The 13,641-nt window shown below is 39.7% G+C and overlaps 1 protein-coding gene across 17 annotated transcripts in view; it reads left to right on the forward strand.

Annotated features, from left to right (window-relative positions):
- Nucleotides 1-13,641, forward strand: part of Dock7 (dedicator of cytokinesis 7) — a 205,216-nt gene that overhangs the window by 126,963 nt on the left and 64,612 nt on the right. For 9 of the 17 annotated variants that reach the window (XR_011368959.1, XR_011368960.1, XR_011368963.1 and 6 more), the window contains 5 exons: nt 2,980-3,134; nt 4,969-5,151; nt 5,252-5,411; nt 11,277-11,373; nt 13,310-13,406. Coding sequence is in view for 6 of the 17 variants with exons in the window: in XM_070008950.1 (XP_069865051.1) it covers nt 2,980-3,134; nt 4,969-5,151; nt 5,252-5,411; nt 11,277-11,373; nt 13,310-13,406 (692 nt within the window). In the remaining 11 variants the exon portion in view is untranslated. The remainder of the gene's footprint in view (nt 1-2,979; nt 3,135-4,968; nt 5,152-5,251; nt 5,412-11,276; nt 11,374-13,309; nt 13,407-13,641) is intronic. The other 8 variants (XR_011368961.1, XR_011368962.1, XR_011368968.1 and 5 more) reach the window with 1 other exon arrangement.

A 13,641-nucleotide genomic window follows, 5' to 3' on the forward strand; every position in this document is an offset into this window, starting at 1 on the left:
TTTTTAAACTTAGTTTTCAAGTGCTAGGTGCTGGTGGCTCACACCTGTAATCTTAGCCACTCAGGAGGCTGGGATCTGAGGATCATGGTTCAAAGCCAGCCTAAGCATGAAAGTCTATGAGATTTATCGCCAATAAACTATGTGGAAAAAGCCAGAAGTGGCACTGTCTGTAACTCAAGTAGTAGAGCACTCGCCTTTAGCAAAAGCAGCTCAGGAATAATGCCCAGGCTCAGAGTTCAAGCCCCAGGACTGGCAAAAATAAAAGAGTTTTCAAATTATGAGTTTATAACAATTTAATGACCACCTTTTAGAAAATAGGTGTGTGTATGTGTGTGCACGTGTGCGCACACGTGTGCGCACATGCATGCGCACATCTTAAATGACTACAGTAAAACTTTATAGCTGACTAGTACTTTAGTATCAACTTTGTACATAGTTTATTCATAAATGTATATACTTAATATTTACCCAAATAAGAATTATGTTTTTATTTTTCTCTAACATTTGGTTAGTAAGTTGAAATTATATTGCTTCCTAAAAACTAGAACTCTCTGGATGCTGGTGTTTTACACCTGTAATCTTAGCTACTCAGGAGGATTACAGTTCATAGCCAGCCCAGGCAGGAAAGTCTGCAAGACCATTATCTACAATTAGCTGCCCAAAAGAAAATTAACTGGAAGTAGAGCTGTGGCTCAAGTATAGAGTGCTAGCCTTGAGCAAAAAGCTTAGGAACAGCACCCAGGCCGTGAGTTCAAGCCCCAGGATTAGCACACATGCGTACATACACAAATCTACATTCCACAAGGTTTTATTCCTCTTGCTCTTAATATTTAAAGTTTATTTAGATGTCATATTTAGACTCTGTTTTTGCTCAGATACGTGCAATTTAAGGTGACAATTGACTTTATTAGAATATTTCCAGCTTAAGAAAGATAAAAACATTTCTGGAATGCTGATATATATTAGGAGCTTTAATAGTACTGGTAATTCAATGATAACCAACTTTTTGTGTGTGAGTGATGGGGGTTTTCTTCTCAGTATTTTGTCTACTAAAACAAAATTCCTCCCTTGAAAGCAGAAATATTTATATTATTAACTATTAGGTTAAAGTTCTCTGCAAACTACAAATTACTATTGTAGACATGAGTTAATGTTTAAAATACTTGGAAGAAGTAACTAATGACAGATAACCCTTGAACATGGGTTTGAACTGTGTGGGTCTATTAATAGGCCTTTTGGCAGAGGAGAAATGAAATTACAAGCATTTTTTTTAATTTACAAATTATATAGCCTGGGAGTGCCAAAATAATTAGAATAAAGTCAGATATGTCATGAATATGTAAAGACTACATAGGTAATTAATCTCTTTTTCCAAAAATTTACCATCTAGGACTGGAAATGTGGCTTAGTGATAGAATGTTTACCTAGGATGCATGAAACCCTGGGCTCAATTCCTCAGTACCACATAAACAGAAAAGCTCCGGAAGTGGCACTGTGGCTCAAGTGGGAAAGGGCTAGTCTTGAGCAAAAGAAGCTCAGAGACAGTGCCCAGGCCCTGAGTTCAAGCCTCAGGTAGAGCAAAATAAAAAATAAAAATAAAAAAATTACTAAGTGAATACAAAATGTATTATAAAAAGTTAAAAACTATTACGATATTCTGAAATTCAGACTAGTACAGTTTAGAGAAGTAGAAGCAACATAAAAATACACTTAAGAGGGGAGGGGGGAGGCTGGGAAGGGAGGTGAAGGGTAAACAAAGGAGGAGGCTGCAATGCTTGGTAAGAAATGTATGCATTATCTTGCCCATGTAATTGTAACCCCTCTGTACAGTATGTTCACAAATAAAATAAAATTAAAAAAAAAAAACAAAAAAAACACTTAAGAGGGGCTGGGAAGGTGGCTCAGTAGTAGAGTGCTTGCCTTGTATGCATGAGGCCCTGGGCAGAAAAAGCCAGAAGTGGCTCTGAGCTCAAGTTGTAGAGTGTGTAGTGTGTACTGTCCTCTCTAATAATTTTGTGCCCACCTCCTGTTGCTATTCTGGATTTAAGTTTTGCTTAAAATGCTGTGTGACCCTAATCATGTCTATATGATCAGTTCATCCAGCCAGTAAATTGTGTATCACAATAAAAAGTGAACAATCGTTGGTTCTTACCTATTTTTCACAGCATTGAATACAGAAAACTTAAAAAGTAGGTATTCATCAACTTTATGGTAATGTTAAGGCTTAATCAACAAGCTATAGTTGGTTAAGTTTTTGAAGAGTTAAAAGTTACACATAGGGTTTTTTTTGTCGTTGTTACTGATTTTGTTTGTGTTTGCTGTTTCTAGAGCTTGAACTCAGGGAATAGGTGCTGTCCCTAAGCTTTTTCCTTTTTTTTCTCCCCCCCCCCCCCCCCCCCGATTGTGGGGCTTGAACTCTGGGCCTGGGCGCTGTCCTTGCCCTCTTCAGCTCAAGGCAAGCGCTCTACTGCTTGAGCCACAGCACCCCTTCCGGTTTTGAAGTGATTTATTGGAGATAAGAGTCTCACAGGCTTTCCTGCCCGGGCTGACTGGAATCGCGATCCTCAGATCTCAGCCTCCTGAATAGCTAGGATTACAGGCGTGGGCCATTGGTGTCCGGCTTCCTTAAGCTTTTTTGTTCAAGGCTAGTGCTCTGCCACTTGAGCTACAGCTCAACTTCTGGCTTTTTGGTAGCTAATTGTAGATGGGAGTCTGATGGACTTTCCTTCCTGAGCTGGCTTTGAACTTCAGTGCTCAGATCTAAACCTCCTGAATAGCCAACATTATAGTTGTAAGCTTCTAGCTACCACCTGGCTTTACATTTGGTTTTTTAACTAGGTACTTCTAGACTCTACATTGTTCACACTGTCTATTAGATGTTTATGGGGTTTTCTTCTGAAGAATAATGGGGTAAAGAGGAAAATAATTGTGTGCTTTATTAACTGTTGGTTGAGCTAACTGATTTTGGTTTTCTGTCAGAAACTCACAATCAGCGAGGAAGACCAATTTATATGGCTCCTGATGATTATGAAAGTGAAAATGGAAGTATGATAAGCCAGACTGTTGCCATGGCAATTGCAGGAACATCAGTCCCTCAACTAACTAGACCTGGCAGTTTCCTACTCACATCAACGGTAAAACATTCCTCTTGCAGAAATGAAAGACACATACTTAAATAACTGAGACTATTGTATTAGCTGAAGCAAGAGTACTCTTAAATTGTATTTATTACATGAAAACATTAAAGTTTTTAGAATATTGTCTGCTTTGTACCAAATTGTTTTAAAACTATTATGTCATAGTTGATGAGATAAAAACCCTATGTTATGGCATTCAGAATTTTGAAAATTTCCACCATGGCACGCTCGCGCGTGCGCGCGCGTGTGTGTGTGTGTATGTGTGTGTGTGTGTGTGTGTGTGTGTGTGCGCGCGCACGCGTGTGTTGATACTGGGTCTTGGACTCAGAACGTACCTAAACTTTTGTGTTAAAGGCCAGTCAGTGTTCTACCACTTGAGTTACAGCTCCACTCCCAGCTTTTGATGGTTAATTGGAGATAAAAGTCTCACAGACTGGGCTGGGAAGGTGGCTCAGTGGTAGAGCGTTTGCCTGGCATGCCTGAGGCCCTGGGTTCGATTCCTCAGCACCACATAAGCAAAAAGAAAAAAGCCGGAAGTGGTGCTGTGGCTCAAGTGGTAGAGTGCTAGCCTTGAGCTAAAGAGCTGAGGGACAGCGCCCAGGCTCAGAGTTCAGGCCCCACAACCGGACCCAAAAAAAAAAAGTCTCACAGACTTTTGTGCACCAGGCTGGTTTCAAACTGTGATCCTCAGATTTCAGCCTCCTGAGTAGTTAGGATTACAGGCCTAAACCTCTGTCACCTGTCTCTACACAGCTTTTTTAGTTTTAGGAGACCTGATCTCTGTGAAGCCCAGGTTAGACGTTATCTTGCAGTCTTTTTGCCTCAGCCATTTTAATGCTGGCATTATAGAAATGCCAGTTCTGCTTTGTATTCAAAATGTCCTGCTATAGACCAAAACAAACTTCTGTTACTAAGAAAATATTAAACTCCAGGCATTAATTATAAGGCTTTATACTACTGTTTTATACAAGTGTTATCTAAACCAAGTGATGTGTGTGTGTGTGTGTGTGTGCGTGAGCGTACACGTGTGTGCACATGTGTGCACTTGCCATAGCCCTAGGGCTTGAACTCAGGGCTTGCTGTCCCTGAGCCTTTTTGTTCAGGGCTAGCACTCCAGCACTTGAGCCACAGCTCCTTTTCTACCTTTTTCTGATGGTTAATTGGAGATAAGAGTCTCACAGACGTTCCTGCCTGGGCTGACTTGAACCTCCATCCACAATTCTCAGCCTCCTCAGTTGCTAGGATTACAGCAACTGGTGCTGGGCTTTGTTTTTGTTTTTTGGTGAGAGTCCTGGGGATTGAACTAAATGCCAAGGCGCTGTTCATGAGCTTTTTTACACAAGGCTAGCATTCTACCACTTGAGCCACAGCTCTTCTTCTGGCTTTTTGGAGATAAGAGTCTCACAAACTTTCCTGCTTAAGCTGGCTTCAAGCCACAATTCTCAGATCTCAGCCTCCTGAGTAGCTAGAATTATAGGCATGAGCTACCAGTACCTGGTATAAATGGTTCTTTTAATTATCTAATTTTTAAACAATTTTCATTTTATTTTTCTTTTATGTATCAATTTAATATTTATTTTCTGATTTTTGAGACAGGGGTCTCACTATGTACTCCAGGTTGGCCCCAGATTTGTTAATGTGGCTCAGGCTGGCATTAAACTCATGATCCTTCTACCTTAGCTTTCATGTGCTGGAATTCTAGACATGCACCAGTATGCCTAGTTTGTTACTTTTAGAGAGAAAACATCCAATCTGTCTTGTCTATTGGCAACCAATAAATACGAACCAATCACTGATTAGTAGGTCTCATTCTGTTGCTCTTTCTTTTCAGAGTGGCAGGCAGCATACAACATTTTCAGCAGAATCAAGTCGGAGTCTTTTGATCTGTCTACTTTGGGTTCTCAAGAATGCAGATGAAACAGTTCTACAAAAATGGTTTACAGATCTCTCAGTTCTACAACTAAATCGTCTGTTAGACCTGCTTTATCTTTGTGTATCTTGCTTTGAGTACAAAGTAAGTAGCCATTGTAACAAGAAAGGAAAAATAATGTTGAAAAGCAGGAAGAAAATGTTCTCAATGCCTGTTTGTTTGTTTTTTGATGTGTAAATTTTAGGGAAAAAAAGTATTTGAAAGAATGAATAGTTTGACCTTTAAGAAATCAAAAGACATGAGAGCAAAGCTTGAAGAAGCTATTCTTGGAAGCATAGGTGCTAGGCAAGAAATGGTGCGCCGAAGCCGAGGACAGCTCGGTATGTACACAATATCTTCTCCTGGTGAGGATTCTTTTCATTTTCTTGAATTATATATTATAGATATCATTGTTACAGGTTTTCAGTGGCAGTCTGTTTTTTTAATTGTTTTCTGAGTTAACTTTAGTAATTATTTCTCTGCAGTATGCAAGTTAGAATTCTGACTTTAAAAGGGTGAAAGTACTTCCCAGTTTGCTTTGGATAGTCTCATTTAATACATGGTACCCTGTGTAATTTTTTTTTGGTCAGTCATGGGGCTTGAACTCTGGGCCTGGGCTCTGTCCCTGAGCTCTTCAGCTCAAGGCTAGCACTCTACCACTTGAACCACTTCTGGTTTTCTGTTGGATAATTGGAGATAAGAGCCTCACGGACTTTCCTGTCTGGGCTGACTTTGAATCAAGATCCTTAGATCTCAGCCTCCTGAGTAGCTAGGATTACAGGCATGAGCCACCAACACCCGGCTTCCCTGTATAATTATTAATAGCCTGATTTGCCATTCCCATTTATTGCATTACTGAGGTTTGAAATCTTGGCCTTGTACTTACACTACACTTGAAGCTCCCCAGTCATGTTTGTTTGTTTTCTGGTACTAGGGATTGAACTCAAGGCCTTACACTCTCACTCACCTTTTTTTTTTTTTTGCGGGGGTGGGGGGGTGGGGTGGGGAGCGCTGTTGTGGTGCTTGAATTCACTGCCTGGGCACTGTCCCTGAGCTCTTTTGCTCAAGGCTAGTCCTCTGTCACTTTGAGCCACAGCACTTTCAGTTTGCTGGTGATTAATTGGAGATAAGTGTCACCCACTTTCCTGCCTGTGCTAGCTTTGGACCACGATCCTCAGATCTCAGTTTCCTGAGTAGCTAGGATTATAAGTATGAGCCATAAGTGGCCCAACACCTTTTTTTTTTTTTTCTATCACTGTTGGTACTGTACCTCTTAAAGGTATGCCCAATTCCAGCTGGTTAATTGGAAATAAGGATCTTGAAGACATATACCTAGGTTGGTTTTGATCCAGATCCTTGCCTCCTGAATAGCTATCATGATAGGTATGAGTCACAGGAAGCTGGCTTTTCCCTCTTTTAAAGCAGATTTCAGAGTTTTCCTTCTAACAGATTTAGTCTGACACTAAAACTGAGTATAAGATCCAGAGATTTACCTGCCCAACATATGTGTATCTTCTTCCATTGTCAACTCCCTATAGAGTGGCATATTTATTATAGTTGTCTCCATCAACACCTAGTGTTCATTCTATTGAGCATGGCTTTTTACTACTAAAAGTATATTTCTTTGTTTTGTTTTGTTTTGTTTTGGGGGGGTCGGGTCGTGGGGCCTGAACTCTGGGCCTGGGCGCTGTCCCTCAGCTCTTCAGCTCAAGGCTAGCACTCTACCACTTGAGCCACAGTGCCACTTCCGGCTTTTTTCTTTTTGCTTATGTGGTGCTGAGGAATCGAACCCAGGGCCTCATGCATGCAAGGCAAGTGCTCTACCACTGAGGCACCTTCCCAGCCCCAAGTATTTTTCTTTGTATAATAAATTAATATGCCCTTTATCAAACATTTTGGCCACCAAACACAAATATTAGGAAAAATAGCAGTAGCACTTGAACTCTAGTTCTTTTTTTTTGTGGGGGGGAGTGGGTCCGGTCGTGGATCCTGAACTCAGGGCCTGGGCGCTGTCCCTCAGCTATTCAGCTCAAGGCTGGTGCTCTACCACTTGAGCCACAGTGCCACTTCCAGCTTTTTTCTTTTTGCTTATATGGTGTTGAGGAATCAAACCCAGGGCCTCATGCATGCAAGGCAAGCACTCTACCACTGAGCCACCTTCCTAGCCCCTGAACTCTATTTCTAATCCCAGGTCTGGTATATTGGTTGGCCTTGTCCCTTAATCCTCCTGCCTTCCTTTCCGTCATCTACTTGTGACTGTTCAAGAACTTCGAAGATATGCTGCCAGTGGCTTAAAACTATTCAAGAGGCTGAGATCTGAGGATTGCAATTCATAGCCTGCCTGAGCAGGAAAGTCCATGAGACTCTTATCTTGACTTTACTACCAAATAGCCAGAGTAGAGTTCAACTAGTAAAGTGCTAGCATTGAACAGAAAAACTAGGGAAGCCTGTAATCCTAGCTACTAAGGAGGCTGAGACCTGAGGATTGCAGTTCAAAGCCAGCTCAGGCAGAAAAGTCCATGAGACTCTTACCTCCAATAAACCACCAGAAAACAGGAAGTGGCACTGTGGCTCAAGTTGTAGAGCACTAGCCTTGAGCACACAGAGGCTCGAGAATAAAGCCTAGGCCCTGAGTTCAAGCCCCAGGACCAGCAAAAATAAGATAGTGTAACAACTGATCTTACTGCCTTTGTAAACGTTTGGAATTTCCAAAGTTATATACAAATAATATTATTGATGAGTTTTTGTTTCATTTTGTTTTGTTTGGTCAGTCATGGGGTTTGAACTCTGGGTCTGGGCGCTGCCCCTGAGCTCTTCAGCTCAAGGCTAGTGCTCTACCACTTGAGCTACAGTGCCACTTCAGGTTTTCTGGTGGGCTGGCTTTGAACCACAATCCTCATATCTCAGCCTCCTGAGTAGCTAGAATTACAGGCATGAGCCACCAGTGCTTGGCTATTGATGAGTTTTTAAATCATCTGAACATATAGTATGTGCTAACAGCACTGTATATTTATTAACAAAAATATGTGTTAATGTGATTTAGTATTTTCTCATTATAGTTTTCTGACAGTTCATTAACATAGTGGTCATTTACTTAAGTAGCTTTTTATATGCTATATATGTTTGGAATTTTATAATGAGTAAGAATTTGCCTGTGAAAGAATTAATTTGGCACTATTTTTAACTTTAGTTACATATCGTTTACAGTATAATTTTTTGTGTTCTTTTAACTTACTATGGCACTATTTTTAACTTCAGTTATATGTAGTTTACAATGTAATTTTTTGTTAACTATGTACAACTGTCTGTGAAAGTATAAAAATATATTTTACTTAGAATATTCAATTATTTTCATAGCCTAAAGAATAATGTTTTATATAAGAAATTAAAAGATAAAGAACTTGCCAAAGATCATAAGCTAAGTGATAGGAACAAAATTTTTGTATTTCCAATTTAATATTCTTTGTATTCTACATTTCTTTCAAAGGCTTATATTTAGAATGAATCTATTAACAGTTATAAGCTATTATATGTTTGTTATATTTTAAACTTGTTAAATGTTTTTGTTTGTTTGTTAAACGTTTTTACATTTTAAACTTGTAGGCCTGAGGAACAACTATGGCCATTTGAATATAACACTTGAACTTGTTTTTGCAAAGTTAAGCCTCTATAATAATTATTTACATTTAGACATTTAAGCTAGGTCACCTAATCATAGATATTCTTAACTAAAAAAAATAGGTGTTAATATTGAAATGAAATAGATTAAGGATACTTTGCTAAGTATCTTAATATGTGCATTTTTCTTTCATAAAATTAATCAACACTAAGATTTAAAAGTAAAAAAGGGAGTGAGGGAAGGAAAGAAACAAAGGAAAGTAGAAAAAACACACAAACCTGGCTGTTACTATATCAAATAATTGTTCCTCATTTTTTAAAATTTTTATGATAAAGGTGATGTTCAAGACTGGGAGTGTGATTTGGTGGTAGAGTGCTTGCTTAGCATGCATAAAGCCCTGGGTTCGATTCCTCAATACCATATAAACAGAAAAAGCCAGAAGTGGCACTGTGGCTCAAGTAGGGAGTAGCTAGCCTTGAGCAAAAGAAGTTCAGGAACAGTGTCCAGGCCCTGAGTTCGAGCCCCAGAACTGGCATGGGGAAAAAAAAGAGGGGGGAGGTAATATACAGAGGGGTTACCCATTATTTTAATTCCTAGTTGAACTTTCATTTTTTTTTGCTCCCAATCAATTTAAAATCTCATCTTTTTCATAAAGGACTATTAGTTTTTTTGGTTGAGTGCTTGAAATCTGGTTGATTTCTGGTGTTGGCTTATACATTTCTCCACAATGCTTAGTGCCTTCTTCCCTTATAATGTATTTGTATGAATCATTTCTTGCCCCTTAAAAGACCCATGGCACTGGGCAAAGTGGTTCATGCCTATAATCATAGCTACTCAGAAAACTGAGATCTGAGGATCATGGTTCTAAGCCAGCCCTGTAAGAAAGTCTGTGAGGCACTTGTCTCCAGTTAACCACCAAGAAGCTGGAAATAGAACTGTGGCTCAAGTAATAGAGTACTAGTCTTGAGTAAAAAAGAAAAACTCAAGGAAGTGGCGCTGTAGCTCAAGTGGTAGAGCGCTCGCCTTGAGTTGAAGAGCTGAGGGACAACGCCCAGGCCCAGAGTTCAAGTCCCACGACCGACAAAAAAAAAAACTATATAGAAAAACTCAAGCCTCAGAACTAGCCCAGTAAAAAGACTCTTAACATTCAAATCTAGACTAGACTACCTGAGAGAAATCCTACCTTCCTCTTTCCTTGCCCCATATAGAATAGATCCAAGCAAGCAGTTGTCATTATTATTATTTTGTGGTAGTGGGGTTTTGAATATAAGACTTCATACTTGCTACTCAGGTTCTCTACCCCATGAGCCCCATATCTCCAGTTCTTTTTGTTGTTTTGTTTGTTTTGCTAGTACTGGGAGTTGAACCCAGAACATACTTGCTTAACTTGCTTGCTCAGCTGGTACTCTGTCACTTGAGCTATGCTTCCATCCAGGCTTCTTGCTTATTTTGTTTTTTTTTTCTTTTTTCTTTCTTTCTTTTTTTTGGGGGGGGGGTGTCCGGTCCTGGGGCTGAACTCTGGGCCTGGGTGCTGTCCCTCAGCTCTTCAGCTCAAGGCTAGCGCTCTACCACTTGAGCCACAGAGCCACTTCCGCTTTTTTTCTTTTTGCTTATGTGGTGCTGAGGAATCGAACCTAGGGCTTCATGCATGCAAGGCAAGTGCTCTACCACTGAGCCACCTTCCCAGCCGCTTCTTGCTTATTTTGAAGATGGAGATTTGTGGACTTCTATGCCAGGGCTGCCTTTATAGAGTCTTGCTTTTTGTCCTGGCTGGCCTGGGCTGCAATCCTTTATTTATGCTTCCTGTGATAGCTGGAATGATAGAGGTACACCATAATACCCAGCTATTGATTAAATGAGTTGTCTCAAGAGATTTGAGGTCCATACTCTTAAACCATGATCTTCCCAATCTTCACCTCCAAAATAGCTAGGAATACAAGCATGAACCATTGACACCTAGCAAGAAGCAATTACTTGCAGAATTCATTCCATTTTGTTTACTTGTTGAACAGAAGCTTATTGATCTCTTGACATGTGCCAGACACTTTAGCAGCCTAGGCATAAAATTCTGGACAAAACACACCATTTCTCTCCCAAAGTAACTTGTGTTCTTGTGGCCCCAAGTACTATTGACAGGAAAAATCAAACTCAGAGGAGAGGCATTTTTGGAGAGTTGGAAAAGGCTTTCTAATGAAGTGATAAAAGGTTAATCAGTGGAAATTAGTACCAGAACTATGAAGTAAAAGGAGCATAGCAATTGTACATGTCCTAAATCAGTAGCATATATAGAAAGTCTTTAGGCTCATAGGTAATATCAAGGAGAGTGTCATGGCTAATGAAATAAGCAAGAAAGTGGTAGAAAAAAAATGATCATATCCTTCAGGCCCTGAAAAGAAAATCAGGATTAGAACCTATGCTTCTTTAAATCCTCTATACGCTGAATCTTTTTAAAATAAGAAGCACCATTGCCATGTTCTTCCACTTGTACTGAGAGTAGAATGATTGTATGCAAAATTAATGATATGGAGTATTTCTTGTATATTTGCAAATATAAATATACATGGTCCAACTGAAATAACATTTTGAAAATCATTTGAAATTTACTTGACAGAGAGAAGCCCATCTGGAAGTGCTTTTGGAAGTCAAGAAAACCTGAGGTGGAGAAAGGATATGACCCACTGGCGTCAGAATACAGAGAAGCTTGACAAGTAATATAACCTTATATTTGATATTTCTGGGGGTTTTTTTGAGTCTGGTCGTGGGGCCTGAACTCTGTCTGGGCTCTGTCCTTCAGCTCTTTCAGCTCAAGGCTAGCGCTCTACCACTTGAGCCACAGCGCCACTTCCGGCTTTTTTCTTTTTGCTTTTGTGGTGCTGAGGAATCGAACCCATGGCCTCAGGCATGCAAGGCAAGCGCTCTACCACTGAGCCACCTTCCCAGCACCTCCATGAGACTCTTATCTCCATTAAACCACCAGAAAACCAGAAGGGGCGCTGTGGCTCAAGTGTTAGAGCACTAGCCTTGAGCTGAAGAGCTGAGGGACAGCGACCAGCCCCACGACCGACAAAAAAAAAAAAAAAAAGAATATATGGGGAAAGAATTTTTCATGTGTTATAGGGAAGAAAAGTGTTTTATATATGTATGTATGTATATATATATATATATGTATATCAGATTGTTTTGTTTTCTTTGTCACCCCACCCTTCTTCTTAAGTTATAATTGACAAAAAAGGTGAATATTTACAATAGTCATGTGATTTTTATATGTTTGTAGTTGTGAAATGGTTACTGCTATCAAGCTAGTTAACATAACTCTCACCTCAGTTTTTCCCCCAACATTTTTTCTAATATGTGATTTCATCTCTTCTTGCTGTAGTTATATGATGAGCATATCAAAAAATGAAAGGGAAATGAGGTGAAATCTCAGAAATATTAAGTGCTTTTATCCTGGATAAAAACATTGAAGTGAGGTGCCAGTAATTCACACCTGTACTGCTAGCTACTCATGAGGCTGAGATCTGAGAATTGCAATTTAAAGCCAGCCCAGGCAGGAAGTCTGTGAGACTCTTACCTCCAATTAGTTACAGAAAAGGCCAGACGTGGAATTATGGCTCAAGTGATAGAACTTAAGGTGCTCAGGGATGATCCTCAGGCCCAGAATTCAAACCCCAGGATTGGCAAAACAAACTTTGAAAGTCTGAAATATTTAGATGAATTTGGAACATTTTGAATGTTCCTTTATATGAAATTGTCCTAAATGTAATCCTACATAGCACCACCTAGTGTCTGTGCCATTCAGAATAAAGCAGTATGTTTGCTGAATGTCTGAAAGCTAAAGCATAAACTTTTACACTGTTATGGTCCTTCTATAGTCAGGTGAGAAATTGTGCTATGTCAAAGACAACAAAATACAGTGTGAAACAATGCACACGCAGTGTGTGTGTGTGTGTGTGTGTGTGTGTGTGGTGTGTGGTGTGTGTGTGTGTGTGGTTATATGCTATTTCTAGGGCTTGAACCCAGGGCCTGACTCTTATGAGTCTCAGCTTTTTTGTTTTTGTTTTGTTTTGTTTTTGGGTCCAGTCGTGGGGCCTGAACTCTGGGCCTGGGTGTTGTCCCTCAGCTATTCAGTTCAAGGCTAGCACTCTACCACTTGAGCCACAGTGCCACTTCCGGCTTTTTTCTTTTTGCTTATGTGGTGCTGAGGAATCGAACCCAGAGCCTCATGCATGCAAGACAAGCACTCTATCTCTGAGCCATCTTCCCAGCCCGAGTCTTAGCTTTTTTGCTCAAAGCTGGTATCCTACCACTTGAGCCACAGCCCCACTTCTGACTTTTTGCTGTTAACTGCAAATAAACTGCAAATAAAAGTCTCATGACTTTTATTTTTTCTACTCAGGCTGGCTTTGAATTGGTATCCTCAGATCCCAGATCCCATTCTCCTGAGTACCTAGGATTATTGGTGTGAGCCACCAGTAGCCAGCTTAAAACATTTTTAATATATGAAGTACTTTCTTATTCTCTTGCAGTTGTGTAGTCAAATATTGAAATAGATTCAAGATCTTCATTTCTATGCATTTTTAAGTTGTAGTTTTCCTTATGGCTTTAAAAAATATCAATACAGTTTCTTACAATATATTTTATTAGGTCAAGAGCCGAAATTGAACATGAAGCACTAATTGATGGAAACCTTGCTACTGAAGCGAATTTGATCATTTTAGATACATTAGAGGTTGTTGTCCAGGTAAGAACACAAAGCAGAGAAATTTAAAGTACAGATTTGGTGAACTGGGATGGGGAGGAAATTATTTATTGAAGCAAATAAGTACATTTAAAAATCAGCAGTTTCTAAAAGTTTAGTTCTCAGCAGTCTAATTATAAACAGTTGTCTAATTATAAAATGTTTCTTTTCCTATTGCTTCAACTGTTTTTTTCTTTGAGGATACTTATAAACTGTATGATTCACTACCATTCCCTTT

The sequence above is a fragment of the Dipodomys merriami genome, unplaced genomic scaffold (assembly GCF_024711535.1).
Source record: "Dipodomys merriami isolate MVZ:Mamm:240054 unplaced genomic scaffold, mDipMer1.0.p SCAF_71, whole genome shotgun sequence".
NCBI lineage: Eukaryota > Metazoa > Chordata > Mammalia > Rodentia > Heteromyidae > Dipodomys > Dipodomys merriami.